The sequence below is a fragment of the Colletotrichum destructivum genome, chromosome 1, assembly GCF_034447905.1.
Source record: "Colletotrichum destructivum chromosome 1, complete sequence".
Lineage (NCBI taxonomy): Eukaryota > Fungi > Ascomycota > Sordariomycetes > Glomerellales > Glomerellaceae > Colletotrichum > Colletotrichum destructivum.
The window spans coordinates 5835666-5858075 of NC_085896.1; the positions used below are offsets into that span (position 1 = coordinate 5835666).

At 55.1% G+C, this 22410-nt stretch overlaps 11 protein-coding genes across 11 annotated transcripts; 4 read left to right on the forward strand and 7 right to left on the reverse strand.

Moving 5' to 3' along the window:
* The first annotated feature begins 999 nt into the window (after nt 1–999).
* On the forward strand, nt 1000–2978 carry CDEST_01776 (Putative major facilitator superfamily, MFS transporter superfamily). The gene has a single exon (XM_062917935.1). The coding sequence runs from the start codon at nt 1104–1106 to the stop codon at nt 2880–2882; it is 1779 nt and encodes a 592-aa protein (XP_062773986.1). The 5' UTR covers nt 1000–1103; the 3' UTR covers nt 2883–2978.
* A 1133-nt stretch (nt 2979–4111) lies between these two features.
* On the forward strand, nt 4112–6960 carry CDEST_01777 (Putative EthD domain-containing protein; the record flags this gene model as incomplete). The annotated part of the gene is made up of 2 exons (XM_062917936.1): nt 4112–4405; nt 6826–6960. The coding sequence occupies 2 exons, from the start codon at nt 4112–4114 to the stop codon at nt 6958–6960; spliced, it is 429 nt and encodes a 142-aa protein (XP_062773987.1).
* A 6-nt stretch (nt 6961–6966) lies between these two features.
* On the reverse strand, nt 6967–7771 carry CDEST_01778 (uncharacterized protein). The gene has a single exon (XM_062917937.1). The coding sequence runs from the start codon at nt 7565–7567 to the stop codon at nt 7238–7240; it is 330 nt and encodes a 109-aa protein (XP_062773988.1). The 5' UTR covers nt 7568–7771; the 3' UTR covers nt 6967–7237.
* Nucleotides 7772–8216: 445 nt separating this feature from the next.
* On the reverse strand, nt 8217–9003 carry CDEST_01779 (Putative membrane-associated, eicosanoid/glutathione metabolism (MAPEG) protein). Its single transcript, XM_062917938.1, has 2 exons — nt 8842–9003; nt 8217–8743 (listed from the first exon to the last, which is right to left on the reverse strand). The coding sequence occupies exons 1-2, from the start codon at nt 8885–8887 to the stop codon at nt 8313–8315; spliced, it is 477 nt and encodes a 158-aa protein (XP_062773989.1). The 5' UTR covers nt 8888–9003; the 3' UTR covers nt 8217–8312.
* Nucleotides 9004–9387: 384 nt separating this feature from the next.
* On the reverse strand, nt 9388–9801 carry CDEST_01780 (uncharacterized protein). Its single transcript, XM_062917939.1, has one exon. The coding sequence runs from the start codon at nt 9783–9785 to the stop codon at nt 9636–9638; it is 150 nt and encodes a 49-aa protein (XP_062773990.1). The 5' UTR covers nt 9786–9801; the 3' UTR covers nt 9388–9635.
* Nucleotide 9802: 1 nt separating this feature from the next.
* Nucleotides 9803–10283, reverse strand: CDEST_01781 (uncharacterized protein). The gene has a single exon (XM_062917940.1). It carries the CDS (start codon nt 10079–10081, stop codon nt 9818–9820), a length of 264 nt encoding a protein of 87 aa, XP_062773991.1. The 5' UTR covers nt 10082–10283; the 3' UTR covers nt 9803–9817.
* A 1050-nt stretch (nt 10284–11333) lies between these two features.
* CDEST_01782 (Putative GNAT domain, acyl-CoA N-acyltransferase) lies at nt 11334–12054 on the reverse strand (the record flags this gene model as incomplete). The annotated part of the gene is made up of 2 exons (XM_062917941.1): nt 11334–11590; nt 11664–12054. The coding sequence occupies 2 exons, from the start codon at nt 12052–12054 to the stop codon at nt 11334–11336; spliced, it is 648 nt and encodes a 215-aa protein (XP_062773992.1).
* A 1084-nt stretch (nt 12055–13138) lies between these two features.
* On the reverse strand, nt 13139–14467 carry CDEST_01783 (Putative NmrA-like domain, NAD(P)-binding domain superfamily). The gene is made up of 3 exons (XM_062917942.1): nt 14249–14467; nt 13753–14172; nt 13139–13678 (listed from the first exon to the last, which is right to left on the reverse strand). Exons 1-3 carry the CDS (start codon nt 14279–14281, stop codon nt 13232–13234), a joined length of 900 nt encoding a protein of 299 aa, XP_062773993.1. The 5' UTR covers nt 14282–14467; the 3' UTR covers nt 13139–13231.
* Nucleotides 14468–16046: 1579 nt separating this feature from the next.
* CDEST_01784 (Putative amine oxidase, FAD/NAD(P)-binding domain superfamily) lies at nt 16047–18106 on the forward strand (the record flags this gene model as incomplete). The annotated part of the gene is made up of 4 exons (XM_062917943.1): nt 16047–16457; nt 16520–17283; nt 17347–17391; nt 17491–18106. The coding sequence occupies 4 exons, from the start codon at nt 16047–16049 to the stop codon at nt 18104–18106; spliced, it is 1836 nt and encodes a 611-aa protein (XP_062773994.1).
* Nucleotides 18107–18441: 335 nt separating this feature from the next.
* On the forward strand, nt 18442–19623 carry CDEST_01785 (Putative CCAAT/enhancer-binding protein C/EBP). The gene is made up of 2 exons (XM_062917944.1): nt 18442–18885; nt 18946–19623. Exons 1-2 carry the CDS (start codon nt 18696–18698, stop codon nt 19371–19373), a joined length of 618 nt encoding a protein of 205 aa, XP_062773995.1. The 5' UTR covers nt 18442–18695; the 3' UTR covers nt 19374–19623.
* A 158-nt stretch (nt 19624–19781) lies between these two features.
* Nucleotides 19782–22040, reverse strand: CDEST_01786 (Putative Zinc finger, RING-type, IBR domain, Zinc finger, RING/FYVE/PHD-type, Zinc finger C2H2-type; the record flags this gene model as incomplete). The annotated part of the gene is made up of 1 exon (XM_062917945.1): nt 19782–22040. The coding sequence occupies one exon, from the start codon at nt 22038–22040 to the stop codon at nt 19782–19784; it is 2259 nt and encodes a 752-aa protein (XP_062773996.1).
* Between the last annotated feature and the right edge of the window lie 370 nt (nt 22041–22410).

The window sequence follows — 22410 nt, forward strand, 5'->3', positions numbered from 1 at the left end:
GACCCAGCAACATGCACCAAGATCGTCACCGCCAATGCCATGGAGAAGTCTCATCCCCACGACGTCTACTTACATAGTAGTCAGGGAACCACATACTTACAGTAGTCAGTTCGTCCACTGCACGTCCGACGAACGGAGCAGGGGGCCCAGATAAGAAATGCCGGGGACGCCCCCGCAAAACCCCATTCATCCCGGAAAGGTCGTCCTGATAACCGGCCGGTCCCAACAACAGCCGTTTCATCTCCGCTCTCGCTGTCTGCTCCATCCCGCCACCACCATTCTTCTCCCCTCCTTTGGGGGCTGCATCTTGGTTCGTTCCATTCCAGCCGTCTGGATAGACTGCTGCATCGTCCCCTGGCTAGTGTTGGCGGGTCTGTCTGTCTGTCTGTCTGTGTACAAGGCGTTAGATTGCTGCAGAGACCCAATGCCGCTGCCGCGGACCGAGCCGCCCACGGTTTGCTTCCCCCCCTCCGATCCTTCGGAGGTCTCATCCGAGTAGATTGCCACATGGACATTGGGGCTTCGTTGCTCATCAGTGGATCGGTGAAAATCCCGTAAAAGATACTTTCTCTGGCGGGTCTGGTCGCTTCTAAGTTCTAGAACATACACGAGATGTATCCTCACACGGCATGTGGATGTCGGCGAGGGAAGAGGCGATAACATAGCCCGGGGCGTTTCGGCTATTGCACTGCAGACTGTGAACCTAGCCACAGCATCACAACATGTTCCTCTTGCAAGCACTCGAAAGCCCGGTGAAGCATACGATGCTCCTCTCGATAGACAACAGCTGGTTGGAAAGCACAAAAAGCACAAGGGGGGAGGGAGGTAGTCCGCATGCGGACGATCATACATGGGGGTCGCTCCGATGTTCGGAGCCCTGCGTCCCCTCCCCCGGAATCCTACATCTCGCGGGCTGCGGAGAAGTTTCCGTCACCGGACCGGGGTAGGTCGTATGGCTATTGTCCAACTGTGAATTCTTCCCTGTTACAGTACCCGTACCAAACCCCAACAAGAGCACATTGAGTTCGTCGGTGGTCCGTGTCTTTGTGTGGGAATTGCTCGCAGCGTCGTCGTCTCGCAGACCGTGTACCCGATGACCTAGTATGCCACCCTTCACACCCGATGACCGGGTCAAGACGCCGCTGGAAGGCGTCTCTGCCACCGACTTCGACGTCCAACGGTCGCTGGCGGTTGTAGCCGAGGCTGGCAGCGAATGCCGCAATGTCAAGGAGAAGACACCACTGCCCCCAACCCCCAACGAGGCCACCGCCCCGGTCTCGCCGGTCTTTATCGAGATACCCCTAGACATCGACGCCCTGGAGCGGTCCTTTCGACTGACGGAGTGTCTCCGGTCCAACGGCATCCGAGGCTTCTCGGAAGAGACCTACCCGGCCGCCATCGATGCACAGCACCAGTCGCCCTTCTCCTGGTCCCTCGGCAAGAAGACGACGGTCCTCTTCGGCACCTTCTTCGCCGCCACCCTCGCCGCCTACTCCGCCGGCGCCTACGCCATGGCCGCGGCGCCCCTGACGGAGAAATGGGGCCTCTCGAGCACCGAGTTCAACCTCGGCATCACCCTCTTCGTCCTCGGCTTCGGCTTCGCGCCCATGGTCCTCGCCCTCGTCAGCGAGACCCACGGCCGCTACTGGGTCTTTGTCGGCTCCGGCGCCGTCTTTTTCCTCGGCACCCTCGGCTGCGCCGTCACGCAGTCCTTCGCCGGCATGCTGGTCTCGCGCCTCGTCACGGGCAATGGCGCCGCCGTCTTCGCCACCCTGACCGGCGGCGTCGTCGGCGACGTCTTCCGCAAGGAGCAGCGCAACACGCCCATGGCCCTGTACTCGCTGACCATCATGGTCGGCACCGGCCTGGGGCCCATGGTCAGCGGCATCGTGGTCGACTACCTGCACTGGAGATGGATCTTCTACCTGCAGATGATCACCGTCGGCTCGACCACGCTGGCCATCTTCTTCTGTTTCGACGAGACGCGGAGCAACGTCGTCCTGAGGAAGAAGTGCGCGGCGCTGAACAATCACCTCGAGAGCCTCCACCTGCTTCGCGTTGCTCCTCGACTTGGCGCCGAAGGGTCGGCTCTTCTCGAACAAGATGCTCCCCTTTCATTCGCAAACCATCCACAACAACAACAAACTGTCAGAGTCACGTTCACTGCACGCTCTGATGGCCCGGCCCTCGACATGAGCATCATATGGCGAAGCTTCTCCTTCCCGCTGAGGCTGCTCTTCACCGAGTCCGTCGTCTTTTGGTTCTCGGCCTGGGTCTCCTTCGCGTGGGCGATCCTCTACATGCAGTTCAACAGCGTCGGCTTGGCCTTCCGCTCCGTCTACGGCTTCAGCAGCGCCCAGGTCGGCGGGGTCTACGCGGCCGTCATCGTCGGGTCCGTCATCGGGGCCGTCGTCACCATCTTCCAAGATCCTGTCTTCAGGAGGCTGATGCCCCGCCGCATGGCCACCCCCGAAGGCCGCCTCTACTCGGCCTGCGTCGAGTCGCTGTTCCTCCCCATCGGCCTGTTCTGGTTCGGCTGGAGCTCGTCGCCCGACGTCCCGTGGGTCGTGCCAGCCCTCGCCATCGTTTCCGTGACGGTGGGCATCTTCACCGTCTACCTCGCCGTCTTCAACTACCTCGCCGACACCTATCACCGCTACGCCTCGTCGGCGCTCGCGGCGCAGTCCATGTGTCGGAACCTGCTGGCAGGCGTCTTCCCCCTATTCACAAACGTCATGTTTCAGCGACTGGGGTATGGCGTCGCGGGGAGTCTTCTCGGTGGGGTTGGCTTGCTTCTCTCGCTCGTGCCGTGGCTGCTGTGTATCTATGGCGAGAAGATCCGAGGCCGTAGTCCTTTTGCAGGGCAGCTGAAAGCAGGCTAAAGCCGTCCACTAATGGGCGGGTTTGAATCAATTACACATAGTGATAGTAGTTATACATAGTGTCTATGTTACCTTTATTCACATCTTAAATCGAACTGGTTTTTTTTTTTTTTTTTTTTTTTTTTTTTTTTTTTGCAATGATACACAATTGTACCAATTGTGTTGAGAATGTGACAAGGAACCCGGCGTCAGAGCTCTTAAAACCACTGTCAAGGACTTGGAAGGGAAAATCAGCTTTGGTAGATTCCCGGATTATCAAATACATTGCTACGGGTATCGGTTGAAGATTTTCTAGCTCTTATAGACTACGGATGCCCCATGTCTGTTTGACACTCCGCTTGTTTGACTACCCAGTGAGGTTTTAGAGACACTTCGTCATCGAATACGCGCCCCAAGGGACAGGCATTATGGTGACCTCCGAATATCGCGACGAAGCTGATAATCCAAGTCCAGAAGACGGCAAAAGGACTCTTACGAACAAGTCACCTCATATGGAAGGTATCTCTACGCATCATCTCTGTAACCGGGCAAAGGAAAGTCGGGTTCAAAAGAAGACTAGCAGGGAGGGGAGAGTCTGCTCCCCTGTGGTACTGATATGAGCATGCAAATACATCGGATGTTTTCTTGTTGGGTCATTCTACAGCCAATACGACAAGAGCAGTCCTCGAGGCAGCAGGTACCAACGCAATGTCAAGGGTCTTCGTCATTAGAAGAGTCTGTCTTCTGCCTCTTACGACAAAGGCGCCAAGGTCCGAAGAGGGGCGGACAGGGTATCCACGCGCTGCGCCGTTGGAAACAAGTTTGACAAACATTGAGATGCAAGAGATTGTTGGACGGAAGGTTGGAGGCGAACCCAGTCACTCTGAACTGGGGCGTTCAACAGCGTCTCGTGCTGGGATTCGGGCAAACAAACTCGGGCACGCTGCGGGCCTTGGAATCCGCACAGCCCCCCTCAAACGCATCAGGTGGTGATCTCGGAGAACAGCGAGTTGTTGAAGATTGTCGTCGATACAGGATTCCAGCTGGTTTGTTACCAAGTAAGTGCGTGGATCTGGAATCGACGCCGGCACCGCACACTCCCATACATCAAGCCGCTGCCTTGGGAGGTTCTGGCTACAAATACCGTGGAAGCCCTCCTTGGTATTTCTTGTTCCATTCCAAACTGCCACTACAAAAAGCTCAGCTTGAAACGATCAACCACGCGCCGAAAATCCAATATCTCATTAAGCATGCTTCTATCGGCTCCCTTCGTCCTTGCGGCAATGGCCTTGACCACCAGTTTCGTCTCGGGCACCAGTACGGGACAGACCCAGCTGGTCACCTACCTCAAAAAGGGCGCGAACCTGACCCGGGCCGAGTTCTGGGACTACTGGCAGACCCAGCACGCACCCAAAGTGGCTCCTCTCGCTGTACATCTCGGTATAACCCGTTACCAGCAGGTCTGTTACTCGTTGCGAGATGACGTCCAGGACCAAGCTAACTGGAAGCAGATCCAAGTCAGCGGCCAAGTGCTCCCAACACTGGTCGGGCGGGACGAACCATCGTCGGAGGTGCCTGTCGAGTTCGACGGCATCGCCATGTTGCTATCCCATCGGGTGCTGCTTGACCCCATTTTCGCCAAGCCCGAAAATACCCACTAATTATCCACTTTTACTCCGCATTCAAAGGGATACATGACAGTACGTCATGTACCCCTATGATTTCCGACCTACTTTCACCACTAAAACCACCATTTTGGTTAATGCTGTGATGTCTTCTAGCGATTCTGATGCTTCTGACGCTTCTGTTACTTCTATACGCAGCTGTATAGTAGTTGAGGTCCTTCCGGAAGACCTTACTACTGCCTGTAATACAGACTGTACGCCAGAGCGCTGTGACGCAGCAACAGTCCGGCCCCACGAACCTCCAGCTGCCGAGCATGGTCTTCCGGGCTCCTTCCGGCCCTTCAACGTGCCGGCCCGGGCCCAAGAGGTACGGCAGCTACCTGCAAGCCCGCTAGAACTATTCGTCCAATACGTTCCGCAGGGCCTCGTGGAGCAGTGGGCCCAGTGGACGAATGCGGCGCCGTTATCTAAGGAGGGCCCTAGGGCCAGAACGTCTAGAGTGTATAAGTGGAGGAAGACTTCAGTAGAAGAGATCTACCTCTTCCTAGGGATCCTATTATATATAGGAATTCATAGGGAATCTAGATTATCAACCTACTGGTCGACCCAGCAGCAAAAGGAGGATCCTATCCACCTATTTACGCGGTTTATATCCCGGGACCGTTTCCAACTACTACTCCAGCGACTACGGATATTTAACACTGCTGAATTCCAGCCCAGCCAGCCAGCCCAGCCCAGCCAGGGCCGGGGTCGGGGCCGGGGTCAGACCCAAGATCAAATGCCAGATGTATACCGGAAGGTTAACCAGTGGTCATCCCACATCCAAGAGACTGGGGATTCCCTTTATATACCTGGTTCAGACCTTACAGTTGACGAGGCTATGGTCCGATTAACAGGTCGATCTCTTGAGACAACAACGATTCCAACGAAACCTATCCCAGCTGGCTATAAGATCTGGATCCTTGCCCAGTCTGGCTACTGTGTACGGTGGCTGTGGCACGTCCATGGAAAGGGCCCATACGCATTAGTCCCCCAGGCCCAGCCCGCCCAGCCTAGCCCAGCTCAGCCCGGGTGGGCAGCCCGGTCGACTGGGACAGCTGCTGGAAAGCTGGCTCTATTGACACCAACGCAGCAGGTAGTAACTACCCTTATCTCCCTACTTCCAGCTGCAACCTACCACGTCTTTCTTGACAACCTCTTTGCCTCTATACGGCTCTTTCGTACCCTACGGAATCAACAGGTTGGAGCTTCTGGTACCTGCCGGAAGGATAGTGGGATAGATGAGATCCTAGTTGCTGAGAAAGAGACTGAAGGACGGGGTATCCCCTGGGGCGAAATACACTGTATCCCTACTTTAGATGGAGAGGTAAGCTGCCAGCCAGCCAGCCTAGCCCTGTCCTACCCTGCCTAGTCTAGCCAGCCTACTTACCTAACTAGCAAATAGGTCAACCAGTTCACCTGGAAGGATAATGCCCTTGTGCTCTTCCTGTCAACTGTCTTCCAGGACGGCCAGGAAGTTATCCGCAGCCGCCGCCGCCCAGCTGGGAATTCCGCTGCTAAGAAGGCTGCCCGACAAGTCTTTGGCCCAGACGTCCGCAAGGACCTTCCAGTCCCTAGGGCAATCGATGAATACAACCATAAGATGAATGGGGTTGATGTAAGTGACCAGATGAGGTCCTATTACCAATACAGCCACCCTATTCGTCGAGGGGGCTGGCAGTCAATTGCCTGGAATTTCCTACTAGAAGTGTTAGTTGTGAATAGCTTCCTACTGCAGCTCTGGGGCAGCCCTAGGTGGCAGAAGGTGAAATCACACCACCAATGGCGGCAGTTACTTGCAGCCCAGCTTATTCAGCAGTTCGGACCATTAGCACAAGGGCGGCAGAGGTCACGGCCTAGACGGACTATAGATAAAAGGAATACCTCTATTCCATGGGAACAACATAGAAAGGGGTCGAGGAAGGTTAATTCGCCTTGCTCTTATTGTAGTAATCTAAGGGCAGTAAGAGCCCGCCAGACCCTAGGCGAGATCTCTGGGAATAACCTCACTCGGAAAAAAACACGGAAGGGCTGCTTAGACTGTAATGTACCATTATGTATTGATAGAGATTGCTGGTACCTCTGGCACACTCAGAATCTATAGGCAACAGAGGTATTTTAACCCTATTGGTTAACTTAATAGATTCACAACCCCTTATTGGCTCTACCCCGCTCTTGGCGAAAATGGGGTCAAGCAGCACCCGATGGGATACCCGTCGGTCGAGGTCATCAATGCATTCGTCAAGCACCCGTACTACACCGACGTGGTGGAGCCGGACGAGCACAACTTCATGGACAAGTCTGCGTTCGGCGCAGGGATGGTTGCGACGTTCAGGGGAACCCAGATCGAAGTGGCCGACGACAATGAGTATGTGTGGACCGGCGACCGGGCGACTCGACAGTTGTACATGGATCTCTTCGCGACATACTTGTAATATTAAAAAAACGATTCGGCCAGGTTTACGTGGTGGCCAGGTTTACGTGGTGGCCAGGGGCTTGGTAGAGCTCAACGAGTACGGCGAATGTGAGAATAAGCAATGGAGTCAATAGGTATCGTTAGCTCGTCCAAACCATCCGATGCAATTGTTCCCATAGGCCGAATACTTTCCTCCGACTTGGGCCCTCAAGCATCCCAAAATCTCAAGTGACTACCGCCGACCGCCTGCGTTCCTTCGTGAGTGAGTGTGTGTGTGTGTGTGTGCGTCGCACGCCTCAGCAGCCAGAATGAGAACCATCGGCGAAAGACCCGGAGACGGCGGCAAACCCGTGCCCGGAGTCGGTGCTGATGCTGTCGTGAGAGCTCGGCCCCGCGCTCAATGCAGCTGCCCCGTCACCTCCGGCGTGCTTCAGAGGCTGCTCGCTGGGAATGTCACGCGATGTCGTTTGTTGGTGGGACTGCTGGATGGGCGGCGTCGCTTCGAGGCTCTTGCGTTCCGTCTCGTCGAGGCCCGCAAAGACCGGGTCGTCGGCCGAGAGGACGGATGACCTCTTGGCCGACCAGGTCTGCGCCGGCGCCTTTCTCGGCTTGAATGGGTTTCGCATCGTGACGATCTAGGGGACGGACTGACAGTCTGCCGGCTGGTTGAGAACGAGTTGGCTGGTGGTGCGAATCCGATTCTGGAGTCTAGCCGAGAACACCTTGACTTGAAGTGGATTAAGTATTGCTAAACAGCGGCGGGAGACGTGGGCTGGATGAAATGGATCATGAATGACAAGCGGCATGTAGGGTATGTTTCTGTGGTTTTGTAGAGGGATGCATGAATGTTGTGGTGCCGGGGCTACGCCGCATACGGCCGCTGCGCCGCCGCAACCCATTGGGACAGGGGGAACAATTGACATGCTTCGGAGAGCCCTGCGGTGTGCCAAAGGTTGAAATGGTGCTAGTGGTGATCATGTGAGGGTTGTAAGATGGATGGAACGGGCTCTCCGTCTGCCGACCATCCCTGCCAGAGCGTAGGCAACAGTTCAGCCCCTCCAGTTGCCGACTCCATCTGCCCTTCCTGTGCCCGATAAGCCCATTCGGCTGATTTTAATGACGCCGAAAGAGGGAACAAGAAGGCGGAGCAATTGGTTTCGTGGTCAGTTGGAGGAGGTGTGAGCATTCAGACCAAGAAGAAGTTCCCGGGGAGAGTAGCCCAGCCATCCATCAATAAGGCACCGAGCGAGGAGTCGATCAAGCAATTCAGCAGGGTCTTATCTGAACGCTTGGCAAGGCGCTTTGCATGTTCATCAACCGGGGGGGGACTACATCGTACATCGTACATCGTACATCGTAATACACGTGGGCTCAGTAACCCCAATAACCCTTGACAAGGTATGCTCCATAGGCCGCAAGTGTGCCAACCACACCGATGCTGCCGAAATAGCCAATGGGTCGACCGTTGCCGGTTCCCTGGACCTGCATGATACCCAACTCCGCGTGGACCACACGAAGAACCAGGAAACTCCCGAGGAGCCAGCCTAGGGCCTTGCGGCTGCCCCCGTTCAGCTCGACCAGCGACGCAAGGACAAACGCCCACGGCACGTTCTCGGCAAAGTTGGCATGCGACCGCGAGGCGAGGTAGAGCTTGTTGGCACCGGGTGATTTCTTCGAGTCCGCCCCGGGCTTGGAGGAGTCTTGACCGAGGTAGTGTTTGTCTTTGAGCCGTTCGCCGACCACTCGCAGGCTGAGGAATGCGTAGTACACTGCGAATGGGAGCGCGAAAGTGCCCGTTACAGCTGCGTGGTGGAGCACTGAGTCAGTTCGGTCGTCCGGATAGCATCCGTGGGGGAGGAGGAGGGGGGCACTTTTGCGGTGCACGATGCGACAAACTTACGCAGCAGCTTCGGGACCGTAGTCAGGCCAATTGGTTGGGTGCTCATGTTTGCGAGTGACGAGTGAATTGGTTGGATGCTCGTTTTTGTTCTTGGGAAGTTAGATCTCGTAGCCTTTCGGTTGTATAAAGAACACTTATAAGATGCGAGAGAACTTCACTACGTCTGTCTGCCCGGGAGTTGTTCAGATAATTACGTATACGGACCACCCGGGCGTGATGACGATGGCCCGTCTCTAGTGGCGACCCTGCAGTTAACCGTGACATCATGCATTATGAACCATCCCGTTCGAGCACGGTTGTGCGTCACCCAAAGCTAGTCTTACCATGTTCGTCCAGAGTCGTGTTCGTGTCAGTATCCATCGGTGGTTCCGGCGACAAAGACTCTATCTAGCCAAACCTCGTTGGGGGGTTTAGAGCGCTATCTCATGACGGCGGGCGGACGTCGGATACCACGGCGAGTCAGAGTGATTGTCACTAAATAATAAGGTCGATCGATACGGTTTCTTTCCTTGGTGGTCGTCCGTCTGAATGTCATTTAATTCAGTAGGACGAGGGGTGCTACTCATCATTGTCATCATTGTAGCAGGATCAAAACATTAGGGGGCCGATACCAAGGCTCAATCAACATTGTGAGCAGAGTAACTAACAGTTCTCCTAGATTAAAAGATTATGTCGCTGACATTCTTCGCTATGCAACACCCGAAGCAAAATGAGAAAGCCCCGCGTCCCATACCATACGAAAATAGCGCACTCGTGTCGTATCGGTGCAGGTCTAGATTATTATCCAGTGCCCTTCAGGCGCAGACAACCTTGAAGCTCAGAAGCTTCTGAGCACCATCGTCAACATTGATCCCTTCGCACGTCTGCACGTTGACCTTTTGGGCAGCACCTTCACATCTTGCTGTGGGATACACGAATACTTGAAGACAATCAGCACCCATCATACATGAATGGGGACGGCAAGAGGGATAAGGTGCTAACCTTCGCAACCGTCGACGAGGCTGTTGAGACGGATCGACTTGACATCATCGCCCGGCGCATTAAATGTCGGCTGGCAAACATTGGTCTGCGACGTGGTGATGGTCCACACGCCGAGGTTGCCCTCTTGAGCACAGCCCTCTGCGCTCCAGATCCGGAAGTTGGTAATGTGCGGGTCTGCGATGGCCTGACGGGGCACGGCGCTGGCTTCAGTTCCGAGCAAAAGAGCAGCGGCCCCGGTAAAGATGGTAATGAGAAACATGTTGTTCTGTGAGGAGGTTTGGTGAGGACAGTAGTTGAGATTTTATGTGTGAACCTTCTCCTGAACGAGGAATGTATCGAGATCTACAACCGTATGTGACTGAAGTTTAGGTCGAATGTGTCTAAAAGATGAGAGTATTGAGTCTGGCTATAGTGAGGGCAAGATAGAAAAAGGGAATTGCGGTAGTAGCTGTTTTATAGAACCCAATCGAACTTCAATCACACCAAGAAGAACCTTGGGCTCTCGAGCTCTCCCGGTCGTTCGTCGTCACTGGTCAGAGAGTCAAGACTAGTCTTGTGACTATGAGGCTGCTGCCCTACATAAGCCCATGTTGACCGACAGTGTCAATCATTTCTTTCTTTCCAAAAGGAAACACGAACGATCAGCATGACGAAGACTTGGGTCTTACATACGCCTGGCTCGTATGTGCGCACCCGAGGCTTGCAGCAAACAAAGCTTTCGGGTACACCATCGCGCAGGTGTCACCGGAATCCTGTAGACCGCTTTGTCGGGACCTCCGACCTTGAGCAGTCCTCGCATCGTATGTTTTTCCACACCAGGTGATTTTGATTGTTTAGGAGAAAAGAGAGCAACGGCGCTAGACTCTATTTAAAACGATTTCCAACATTTGGCGTAAAACGGTATGATGTTTGAACGTTCCCTGCATCGGGAAGCATTCTTCTTTCGAGTATTCCGCAAGCGTCACCGACAACTCTCCACGTCGATCAGCGGGGCTGGGGTTGAACATGGAAAACGTTACTGTTCCGTTACACGCCCTTCTTGTGAGAGAGGCTCCCGGTAGAGCTCCGATCTTCGGTCTAGCAGGCCTCCAGAGCTTCGAAATGGTATGAAATTGATAGGATGCAAGTGTGCCGTACGCCGTGGAGGGAGTGGTTCGCAAACTCGGACCCAGTAGCGTAGAAATGTCGTGTAATGTTTCCTCGCATCAGACTTACACGAGGGCTCGGTGGCTCAATGAACAGAACATCGTTCGGCTGGCAGACGTGTACGCGCCATTTGGGCCATTGGACCACCGAGCCCAAGTCTCGTGCAAGATTACTGCGCTTTGGAGGTCACAAACCAAAAACGATTGAGTGTCATTAGGAAGATGGATCATAACAGAGGCAGAAGATGTTTCTCTTGATTTGTGCATCTCTATCACGCGCAATGACTCGCAATGACTCCCCTTTCTTTCATCGATAGATGATCTGCCTTGGCTACCTGTGGAGCTGCCCAAGGGGTATGTTGTTTCTCATGGGAACCAACAATAGGGCTCCCGAATCATAGCCCAGATCAAGTGAGGCCGCGACTGTCCAGACTTGGCTATATCAGCGCGATGGACCTCGACATCATCGAACCCGATGTTCGAATACAACGAGTGACCCGCTTCCGTAGACTCGAGATAGATCGGGATATCCAGACGGAGAGATTCTTGAATGCCGAAAGCCATCAGGTGCTGTCCGACACCACGCTGTTGATACATCGGGTCCGTGACTAGGATATGCAAGTCTACAGGCGTCATGTCTCAGCGGAGAGTCTTTTTCACGGCGCTCACAATCCAGAGACCAAGCAGGGAACTCACAGATACATGGCTTGCCTCCCATCAAACGATTTCGCATCTCTTCAACCCCGCCAAAGACTGCTTTACACACGTCGACGTTGGCTGCGGCGCCCCACGAGGACGGTTTGGACTTGGCGTAGGGCATGCCACTCGGGTAGACATTCCACTTGGCGAACCCCACGATCGCGCTGTCGCCTCGCCGCTCGGTGTCCACCGCTACGAACATACGAGCGGTTGGGTCCTCGCGGAGCTGCCTCGACAGGTCGTCCGTCCGGAGGCCAAGGAATCCATCTTTCGGCACGTAGCCGGGAAACTTGACCTTGAAGAATGGGTTGTTGGCGAACGCCTGGTGCCCTATCTCGGCACAGCGCCTGAGGTCGCGGTCCAAAGCCTTCCGTATTTCGATGGGCATTGCTGTGCAGAAGTGAGGACTCGTAGGCAGGCTTACAACGTCGCAGTCATCTGCCAAGATACCGCTCACAGAGACTGTAGTACAGTAATGTTTTTATAGAGATCGCGAGACGCTTCGAATAGAGAGTACACCCGGAGCAGATATGACGTCTATGAAATTGCAGAGGATTAGAACTTTATCAGGTGGATGTGGAACACGGAAGGGTACGGTGACGGGCACACAACTCAATGCTCGGAACCGATTCAGTCGGATGCCAACGTTTATCGGAGCTTCGGAACAAAGCTTTTTGATGGTATTGAACGGCCGCTGGGTCACGGTCTATTGGACGCATGATTAGAATTACGTGTGGTCAGTGGTCACCATGCCATAGGCTGGATTGAGTTCTCACGCTACCGGAACTGCCCTTCGGATCAGACGAAGACATTGAAGTAGCGAATCGGGTCCATTTCTTCCATTATTACAGTTTACTCATCTAACCCGTTTTCCTCTTTTTTTCCTGTTTTGGCTTCTGAAAGAAATCCAGTGCTCGCATGAGAAAGCGCTTCCGAACGTCTGTTCATGATACACAAGCTGGATATGCGCATCAGCGTTGATTATTTCCACGCATACACACATTCAGTCACTGACATCACTACGCAGTAGAGTAATTGCAATGTCCGCTCGTGGCAGATTATTAATTTGGTACTTTTGTGTCACGTCTCATGAACCAGGAGACTTTTTTCTCAACTGACGTCCAAAATAAGTAATTGCAGCTGCGGTGTTCGATATTTCGAGAATGTCTGTGTTCCGAGACAACATACAGTTCTGCCATGCTCGTTCCGAAGAAAAACTGCTTCGGTCAGAGATTAAGGTCAGTGGGGAGAGGGGGAAAAACCCGTACCTTTTGAGCAGAAAAGAAACCACGTCTGCTGAAGCTGCGAGTCGGTCAGACCTGACAGGTTTTCTACATCCACTACGTCGGGGATACTCTCACGATAGATTCCATGTCACAGTAAGCCTTGGTAGAAGGTGATGAACTGATAAGCTTGTCGATGAGATTTCCGATGTGCGCGGAGTCCTCAAGATCCAACCCTGTCGTCACGCAGGAAAAACGCAATTCACTTGGCTCTACTCGCATGTTGCAATTTCTTTTTGAATGGAATCTATCGAGTCGTTATCATCAGTCATTCCTCCTTCTCTACTTCCACGCAGCCAGAGCCTTCTTTGTCTCCGCCTTGACATCGCTCTCCTGCAGGCCCAAGAGCTTCACCGCAGCATTGTCCTTCGTGGCCTTTCCGTTGCCGTCGCCGAAGATGTGCTGCTGGAGCAACTGGATGAAAGCGCTGTAGTCGCCCTTGGCCAGTTTCTCATCGGCGGTCTTCTCCAGGTCCGAAGTCTTGACGTTGTTGACGGTGAAGGTGGAGCCGGTCTGCTCCTCGACCACCTTGAGCAGCTCGCGCTGGGTTGTTGTGAAGGATGCGACCTGGATGTACTTGTTGGCGGTCGCCTCGAGGTTCTTCAGCACGCCGGCGACAGATTCTCCGATGAAGCCGAGGGTGGACGGAGACACAGGCTCGTTGCCCGAGTCGAAAATGTTGACAGTCTTGTTCTTAACGTCAAAGCCCAGAAGACCGCCGCTGAAGTCCTGTAATTTTTGTGTTAGTCCCAGCCCCGGTTCATCCTTGCAAGCTTGAAATCAATGGGGGATCGGTGACTTACCCAGTCAAAGAACGGCCCGACAGCAATGCCGGTCCAGGTGAATGAGCTGTTCTTCTCGGAAAGCTCGGTCAGGTAATCAACGGTCTGGATCTTGGGGGTCAAGATGCCGCCGATCTTGGTGCCGCGGGCCTCCCGGGTGTTGATGCCAAACTCGGAGGGAATGAAACGCTTGACGCCGGCGGCAAGAGCAGCGTCAGCGAGGGTCTTCTGGCTGGCAAAGCCGGCTGTTCCAACGATGGAGACAACGGCGTCCTGGCCCCGGAGGGCAGCGGTCACCTCCTCGAGCGAGTTGATGTCGATCTTCTTGACAGTCACTTCAGAAGGGAATGTTGCGGAAGACTCCTTTCTAGAGAGCGCCGTGACTTCGAAAAGGCCCGTCAAAAGACCGCGAATGATTCTGGGGCCAAGGTTTCCAGAACCCTAAGGGGGAGTTAGCCAGAGAGGTTTTTAAAATGGTTCTGGTGGCCTGCTGGCGGCTTGGGCCTCATTGACTTACTCCGACAACGGTGACCTTCTTAATCGCAGACATGATGATGGGGGCAATGTGATAAAGAGACTGATAAGTTGGGATGGAATTGCTTTATTAGATGCAGTCGGTGGCACGGAGTTGTTGGAGTGAGTAACTCCTCTGTTTGCTTGTTTGCGTGGGAAAGACAAGCGGCTTATATGTCCGTCCTGTTGAGCGGTCGTCAAACTTCAACCCCGCCTCGATCCCGCCATCGCGCAATAACCCGACATCTGGCATGATTGAGTGCATCTAGCACGCGAGATCCACCACCGGCTCTCATTGAGCATTATCAATCAGCCAACTCCCCGCAGGGGACGGCCCCTCACGGCGAGCGGATGTTAGCAAGGTCCGACACCTCTGTCTCGAACGCTGCCTCAGCGAATCGGAACCAGTTTGCCTCCGGAATCAATTTGCTCCCGGGCACAGTCATGATGAGCAACGAAGAAGCTTCGACGCGCTGGTAGAAGCTGGATGCACTTAGACTCGGCACTGTGCCTACGGACAACCAAAAGCAACACAGATCCCGTCGGCCCCTTGTACAGGGATGGTGGATTACATGACCAATCTATCTGCCTTTAGTAACACGGAAAGACTACGGAGTATTTCGAACCACCCGAGAGCGTTGTCGCAGAAAGAAATGCGGCGACGTAAGGTAGTGCATCGTTAGGCCTTGGAAGCACCTACAGAACTCCATCGGTCTGCACTCGAGCAGGTCATTAGGCACATCAAAGATGAATGAAGGAAGTACTTATGCTTCTGCAAATTTTGACCTGAAGACAGTGAGTCGGAAGGCTCAAGTTGGTGTGTAAAAACAATTATGCTCATGACGACAGCCGTCTCGAGTCCTCGAACCTCTTCAAGCACGTCGAGAATCAAAAGCAAACCATGTTCCTATTCAAATATAATCATGCGCCATCAACCAACTATTGAGCGTGTGCCCGCTTACAAGACTTGCCACATAACAGAGCTCCAAGAAACCAGCCCCCATTCGGCTTCTTGTCCAATCGTGCATCCGCTTGCTTCAGGGCACAACCAAAAGCACCAACAGAATAATGTGCTGTAGCTTCCTATCCCTCTCACACTTCGGAATAGTTCCCCACACTCAGTCCTACTTCCACGCCGTGGCCAATGAACTGTTGCGATCCGCCCTGGGGATTCCCGAGGGAGAATCAATTCTAACCTACAAGACCCTTAAAATTGCTTTTGCATGTCACTTCTCAGTCTTTAGTGGTCCGTTTCGTTGCGGACACACCTCCTGTTACCAGCTGAAATTCTTCTCGTGTTTGTGGCGACATGGAGGTATGTGAGGCTCAGACAAGCTGTGATAGCGTCGGGCGGGAGACACGTAGGGAAATAAGGCTCGCGCCGTCCGGCGTACGGGTTGACCAGTTATGGGGAGATTTCTGTGGTGGACGAGGAAATCTGGTCGAAACCCAACATTCCAGCTCCAAGGTCACTGCAGCCCACGTGCCGAACTTTTGGCACTAGAAGAGAGGAATGATGCCGGAGTCAACGCGAGTTGACTTCGAGACACAGATACATGTGTGGCTGGCTCGTTGGACTGGATGCTCAAAGACTTTAGTAGTTTTGTGTCCATCGTAGAGAACTGCTGCTGCTGCTGCTGCTGCTCTCCCGTAGCTGCAATCTGACAGACAAACAGACAGACATGTGTTTGAAAACTTATAAGAACAGGGAGGAAAATTGTCAACTTTGTCATTTTCTAGCATAGTTCACAGCTTCAACCACAGTCCTTTCCGGCAACACAATTCAGTCATTACCGCCGAAAATGTCGCTCTTTAATCCACGCACGCTCGTTGCCGCCCTCTTGCTGGCACCTACATTCGCTTTGCCTGCTTCTGAAGCCAAGCCGGCCCGACTGGAGGAGAGGAATATCGGCAACGACGGAGAGCTCGCCGCCGCGAACCCCCGTGCCGCATTCTTCCGAAAGGTCGTTGACGACTCCTGCTACACGAACTCCAGCAAGGTGCCGACTCCGAAGGACGTTCCGCTCAAAGTGGGCATCATTGGAGGAGGGGCGGCAGGTCTCTACGCTGCCATTCTGCTGGACTCTCTCGGTATCGACTACGACATCCACGAAGTGTCCGGCCGCGTCGGTGGGAGAGTATTTACTCATCACTTCGATCAGCAGGCATGGGACCAGTCGACGCCCGACGATCCTGCGTACTACGACTACTATGTGAGCGAGTTGGGACAACATGAATCGCTTGTCCGAGTCTTCCTTGCTGACGTGACGTACAGGACGTGGGAGCGATGCGTTTCCCGCCCATGCCCTACATGGACCGCATCATCGGCAACAAATCATGGAGTCTCATCCCTTACATCAACAAGCAGGTCTCCGAACGCGACCAGGTGGTCCAGAAGCACTACATCTTCAAGACGGACAACACGCTGAGACGCTACAACGGCGTCACGTCCCTGCTCCAAGAACCCACCTCGGCGTCTCCCGACCGATACGACGTGCCCGTCTTCGACTCGGCCTTTGAGACGCAGTCCGCAAGCACGGTCTGGGCGGACCAGGTCAAGTTCATGACCGACGCGCTGACGGCGGACTTCACCTCCGGGTTCAACCTGCTCATGGAGTACGACTCCGTGACGGTGCGGCAGTTCCTGCTGGACCAGGGCTTCACCAACACCGAGATCGACTGGCTGGAGACCATCAACGACGCCACCGGCCACTACGACATGTACTCCATGTCCCAGGCCGTGCTGGAGCAGTGGATCTTTGACAGCGCCGACATCAACAAGTGGACCCTCATCAACGGCGGCATGGACATGCTGACCAAGGGCATGAACCTCGTCGTCAAGAACAAGCCCGTCCTCCACAACAGGGTCACCGACATCAAGAAGGGCCCCAGCGGCACGCTGAAGGTCGTCGTCAACGGCACCGAGGAGTACAGCTACGCCCACGTCATCTCGACCGTCCCGCTGGGCGCTCTCCAGGTCATCAACATGACCGAGTTGGATCTGAGCTACTTCGAGAACAATGCCATCCGCACCTTGAAGTACGTTTCTTTTGTTACAGATTGATTGAGGAGCGAAGACATACTGACGTTGGATGGCTGCAGCTACGATCCCTCAACCAAGGTCGGCTTCAAGTTCAAGACCCGGTGGTAAGCAGATTCTTCTCTCCCTTTTGAGGAACCCAAAACACGAGACGTTCTCGGGACTTTTTTTTTTATTTTTTTTAGCTGACACTGGTTCTTTATCAGGTGGGAGAACCTCACGACCGGCAACTTTCAGGGCGGCCAGTCCTTCACCGATCTCCCCATCCGCCGCTGCGTGTATCCCTCCTACGGCATCGACGTGCCGAACGCGCCCGGCTCCATGATCGCCAGCTACGTCTGGGGCCAGGACGCCTCGCGCCTGGGATCGTACCTGAACCCGCACAACCCGACGACGCAGGCGCCCTACCAGCCCGAGAGCGCCGACGTCCTGATCGACGTGATGCTCAGGAACCTGGCGGAGCTCCACGGCGTGTCTCACGAGTTCGTCCTCTCGCAGTTCGAGACCTACCACGCGTACGACTGGTACGGCTCGGCCTACTCCAACGGCGCGTTCGCCATCTTCGGCCCGGGCCAGTTCAGCAGCACCCTCCCCTGGCTGATGCGGCCCGCGGCCAACGGCCACCTGCACTTCGGCGGAGAGGCGCTGAGCTCCGGGCACGCGTGGATCATTGGCGCCGTGAACAGCGCCTGGAGGACCGTGTTCGAGATCCTGGACACCGAGGGCCTGGAGGACAAGAAGAAGGAGTTCGTCGACCAGTGGGGGGTCATTGACGAGGTCGACATGGGCTGGTACAACTGGTCGCCAGAGGGCGAGCCTTGAGAGAGGGAGAGAGAGGTCCGGTGATATTGTTTTGTTCTCGGGAGGAATGTAACTAAGGGCCGATGCATCAGGGCATCACTCAAAAGCCAGCAAATCACATGGTTGGTGCCGTGGCATCATGCATGATCGTCATTATGAGCCATCTCGACTCACTTAAACCCCTGTCCAATGAGAAGATGAGTTCGACAAGCCTGCCCCCCTTGGTTCGAACGTACTCGGCCTTGACCCTTGGGCTATCCGGGGCGACACATAGTCCATTAGCCATCATTTTTCCAAGTTTTTATGTCTCCGTTACTGTCCGGGGAAACGCTTGCTGCTCACCATCACTCCTCCAAGTCGGCTATCGCTGCCAGCTGAAAGCCCGTCCCCGAATTCGTCTAGCAAGCCCGTCCACAAATAGTCTTCTGCTCGCCTCTCCGGAATAAGGGAGAGGCGCAAGAGTCGGAAGTAATGGCAGCCCTAGAAACTGATATCAGCACCGCAACTCAAGGAGGTTCTTTCGACATCTTCTGACAACAGTGTCCCAGAGAGCCTGGACTATCTTGGCGTAACAACCCGGGCTATATCGCCTTTCGATGCTTTTCATCTAATGTTCGGTTGGGATACATACGTCCCGGGACATTCCCCGCCTTTGGATCCCCGGCTTGGTCCAGACCAGGCGTCCGAGAGGGAAGTTCGGAGCGGGAGAGCCCATACTCGCAACGAGTTTGGCAACGCCCAAGGGGACGCAATCCAAGGCGCGATGAACATGGTCCCTTCGCTACCAACACATTCATACCGTACGTACTCGATACCTCTCCCCTCTAACTAACACTAAAACCTGAATGCCTCATCACCAGGCGACCACGGATCTCCTGCCGACCTCCATGGTAGCTTCCAAACCGGCCTTGTCGGGACTTCCGAAATGCAAGGCTACACCGGAATGCCCAATGTGCCGTCGTCAAACACCAACGATGCCAATGCGACACGCATGGCGGATTCGGTCGATGAGACCCTACAACCCAAGCCCTCAGGTGGCAGCAACAGGCGCAGGGTTCGAAACTACGCAGTCGACGACACAGGCTCGGTTGACGAAGACAATTCCAGCACCATCAGGAGACAGCGCAACAACATCGCCGCCCGCCGGTATCGCCAGAAGGGCCGCGACCGTATCGCCGAGTTGGAGTCCGCCCTGAGGGTCGTGGAGGAAGAGCGAGACCGGCTCAAATTGGAGCTTGCGAGGAAAGAGGCCGAGGTTGACGCGTTGAGGGAAGTTTTGAGAAAGTAGAGAGCTGTTCCGTCTAGAGATGAGTCCCTTTTGTTAGTAATGCGGTCGAGTAAGAGGATTATGATCAGGACAAAGAGCCTGGGCAGCAGAAAGGGGTTCGCAACACACACACACACACACACACACACGTATTCCTGCTGGTCAGGGTAAATCTGCCTGCTATGGTTTACCTGGAAGATGGAACTTGGGCAGTACCGCTATTAGAGAATCAAGAGCAAACAGATTAGAAATAGGAACCATGTTGATACGACTGTTCCACTCCCCAAAATAAATCAAAATGCTCCATGTCTGTTGATCTCTACGTTTCGCCCAAAGACAAGCTACGGGCTCTACGTGTAAGTCAACGACAACTACTCAGTTTACCTCCCCTCCCCCCAAAGACTACGAATCACAGGCTTCGTAAGCCCTTCATAGATCGTACTGAGGATCGTCAGGAAATATGGACCCATGCTTCCTGTTCATGTGAGAGTAGCACGCCTGACCGCTCGCGAACGTGTCCAGGCAGACCCAGCAGATGTGCGCCCCGCACCCGCCGCACGTCATGTGGTTGCACCCGGACGACTTCTGGATCGACGTCTTGCACCTGGGGCAGTCCTTGATTCCCAGCCGCGCCTTGGCCCTGTCGAACGCCTCCTCGCACCCGGAGGCGGCGTACCTGTACTCCGCGCACGACTGGCCCGCGTGGGGGTGATGACACGCCGTGCACACGCTCTTGGCGCAACCGGGACACGCAAACACCCCCGGACGGTCCGCCGGCGCCGTCCGGTAGACCAGGCCGCAGTCCGCCGTCGGGCAGTAGCGGAACGCGCCGGGCCGCTTGGCGATGTACGACTTGGCGGACGAGGCGAGGACCTCCTCAAAGGCGAGGGACGGAAGGTGCTCTTGCAGCTCCGGAAGGCCGAAGACGGTGTCGCAGGAGCCCTCATCCGCCAGGCACCGCAGGTCGGAGCCGGCGTCGCCCGAGTCGGCGGCCCGGCAGAAGTTCTCGAAGCAGTGGTGGCAGTAGACGTGTCCGCACCGGGTCGTCAACGGGTCCTCGGCCTCGGTCCAGCACACGGAACAGTCGATACCCGGGCTCTTCTCAGTCCGCTTCTGCGCAGAAGCAGTCGTCATCGTACTCTCCCGCTGCTCAGACATGATGTCCATTGCGAGGTCGTACAACGCCCGCGGGCCAATGACCTCGATTCTCCTGGCTGTCGGTAGCACGCTCAGCATGACGTTCTCGGGGCCCAGGGCGTCCCTCAGGTCCTGGAAGCCGCCGCGGATAGCCCATCGGAAGCTCTTCGCGTCAAGCGGGATGGAGTACGAGGTCGACGGGCTATCACCAAAGGCTTGGAGCAGTGCGTCGCGCGCCTTGGCGACTTTGTCGGGCGTGCCGTACACTCTGACCTCTGCCTTGGACGGGAGACAATGAAAAGCGACCTGGAACGACTGCTCGATTTTCTCGAGAGCCTTGCCTGCTGCTGCTCGGTTGCCGAAAGATGGGTTCCAGAAGGGGTTCGTCCCCTCTTTGTCGGCCACCGTCTGGCCTCGAAGGATGGTGTCGACCACTTTTTCGGCGGCGGCGAGGTCCCCGCGGTCCTCGCCTTCCAGTCGCAAGGTAATGTAGCCGTTCGTAGGCGGGAAGTGCTTAAATTGGATGTGCTTCTCGCTGGACGCAACCTTGGCCTCCTTAACGTCTCCCAACACGGCTTCGAAGACTTTGGTCGCCACCTTGTAGGTTGACGAATACACCAAGTTAACGTTGAGCTTGTCGGTCTCGTTGAAGGGCAGCCGGATGTTGTTGAGAACCTCCACTGCCTCCTTCGCGTCCGCCTCGTCGACGAATCGAGCCATGGCTTTGACCCGCTTCCCCGGAATCTCCATGTTGGCGGTCAATTTCATCTCCAGAGCGCCGATCTTTGTCAAGAGCTTCTCGATCATGCCAAGCTGTCTCGCGTTGCACTCGTCCCCTAGCCTGTACGTCGTGCCTTCGAACCCTACGTCCCTTGGTCTGGTGTTCCTGGGAATCGTCCGTAGTATGTCTTTATCAGTAGCCTGGAGGGGCACTCGAAGCGTCAAAGTCCACTTTCGTGACTCCGAGGGGAACCGCATTTGGTACCCTCGGCTTCCCCGGTATGGTCCTTCGACCTGGCCGAGTCGGCAAGAGACTGCAGAGCCGAGGACTTTGTATGCTCCCGTAGAGAAGCCGTCACAAACCTCCCTGGCCACCTCCTCCGAGTGAAATTTGAGCAGTGCCACTCGTAGCGGCTTGTGCCAAGAGCAGATGATCTTCCTGCAGTTGACACGGTGAGCGAAGCCGCCCGCACCGTTGGAGGCCGGCAACGCGAGGGCGAAGACTTTCACGTCCGACAAGCCGTCGGCTTGGGCCAGCTCGCCCGCCTCGTACTTGGCATGGAGAGATTTGGCAAAGTTTGGGTCCTCGACCCTGACGTCCGCCGCGATGGTCGGGTTGTCCTGCCCATATGGTCGCACACGAACGCAATTCGGCGGCACTTCAAGCCCGAGGCGGCTGAGGACAAGGGAAACGTACCCTGGGCCGCTTCCAGCAGGGAGGTTCGTGATTCTCGCAGTGGAATAGTCCGAAGAGAGCGAGATCTTCTCCACTGATGCTCCTGGCCCGAAGCTGATAGAAGCGCCGAGTAGATCGCGAGTGCACCTTTCCATCGCTGGAATCTGGACCCTCATCAGTACTTCCAATGATACAAACACATCTACCTGATTAAGCACAAGCTCACCAACGTGTCTTCTGGGATGATGGTACCCATGTGTTGCGTGTCTCTAGTATGTAGATAGGGACAACCGTCTCCGTTTCGACAAATCCCCTTTGCAAAGAAGGAACAGGGAATCTGGGCCTGAGCATCGGCCGGCAGTGTTGTCTCTGCAGTCGTTCCACTGAAGGGTGGTTCTTGGGTGTGAGAAAATGCACAGTTCTCGCCCTTGTTGCATTGGCCACGAAGGAAGAACCTGCAGGGTGGTGGCATTGCTTGCTCTGTCAGAGACCTCATTAAGGGCTCTGGAGAAGGATCTACCCGGG

Bases quoted from the DNA above. Each gene is read 5' to 3' on its own strand.
- CDEST_01785 (XM_062917944.1), top strand. From the start codon at position 18,696: ATGTTCGGTTGGGATACATACGTCCCGGGACATTCCCCGCCTTTGGAT. The intron at 18,886-18,945 runs GTACGTACTCGA...CCTCATCACCAG, and splicing joins GCTACCAACACATTCATACC to GCGACCACGGATCTCCTGCC.
- CDEST_01779 (XM_062917938.1), bottom strand. From the start codon at position 8,887: ATGAGCACCCAACCAATTGGCCTGACTACGGTCCCGAAGCTGCTGC. The intron at 8,744-8,841 runs GTAAGTTTGTCG...TCCACCACGCAG, and splicing joins TACGGTCCCGAAGCTGCTGC to CTGTAACGGGCACTTTCGCG.
- CDEST_01780 (XM_062917939.1), bottom strand. From the start codon at position 9,785: ATGATGGGTGCTGATTGTCTTCAAGTATTCGTGTATCCCACAGCAAGA.
- CDEST_01781 (XM_062917940.1), bottom strand. From the start codon at position 10,081: ATGTTTCTCATTACCATCTTTACCGGGGCCGCTGCTCTTTTGCTCGGA.
- CDEST_01776 (XM_062917935.1), top strand. From the start codon at position 1,104: ATGCCACCCTTCACACCCGATGACCGGGTCAAGACGCCGCTGGAAGGC.
- CDEST_01778 (XM_062917937.1), bottom strand. From the start codon at position 7,567: ATGCGAAACCCATTCAAGCCGAGAAAGGCGCCGGCGCAGACCTGGTCG.
- CDEST_01783 (XM_062917942.1), bottom strand. From the start codon at position 14,281: ATGTCTGCGATTAAGAAGGTCACCGTTGTCGGA. The intron at 14,173-14,248 runs GTAAGTCAATGA...ACTCCCCCTTAG, and splicing joins AGAAGGTCACCGTTGTCGGA to GGTTCTGGAAACCTTGGCCC. The intron at 13,679-13,752 runs GTAAGTCACCGA...CAAAAATTACAG, and splicing joins TCGGGCCGTTCTTTGACTGG to GACTTCAGCGGCGGTCTTCT.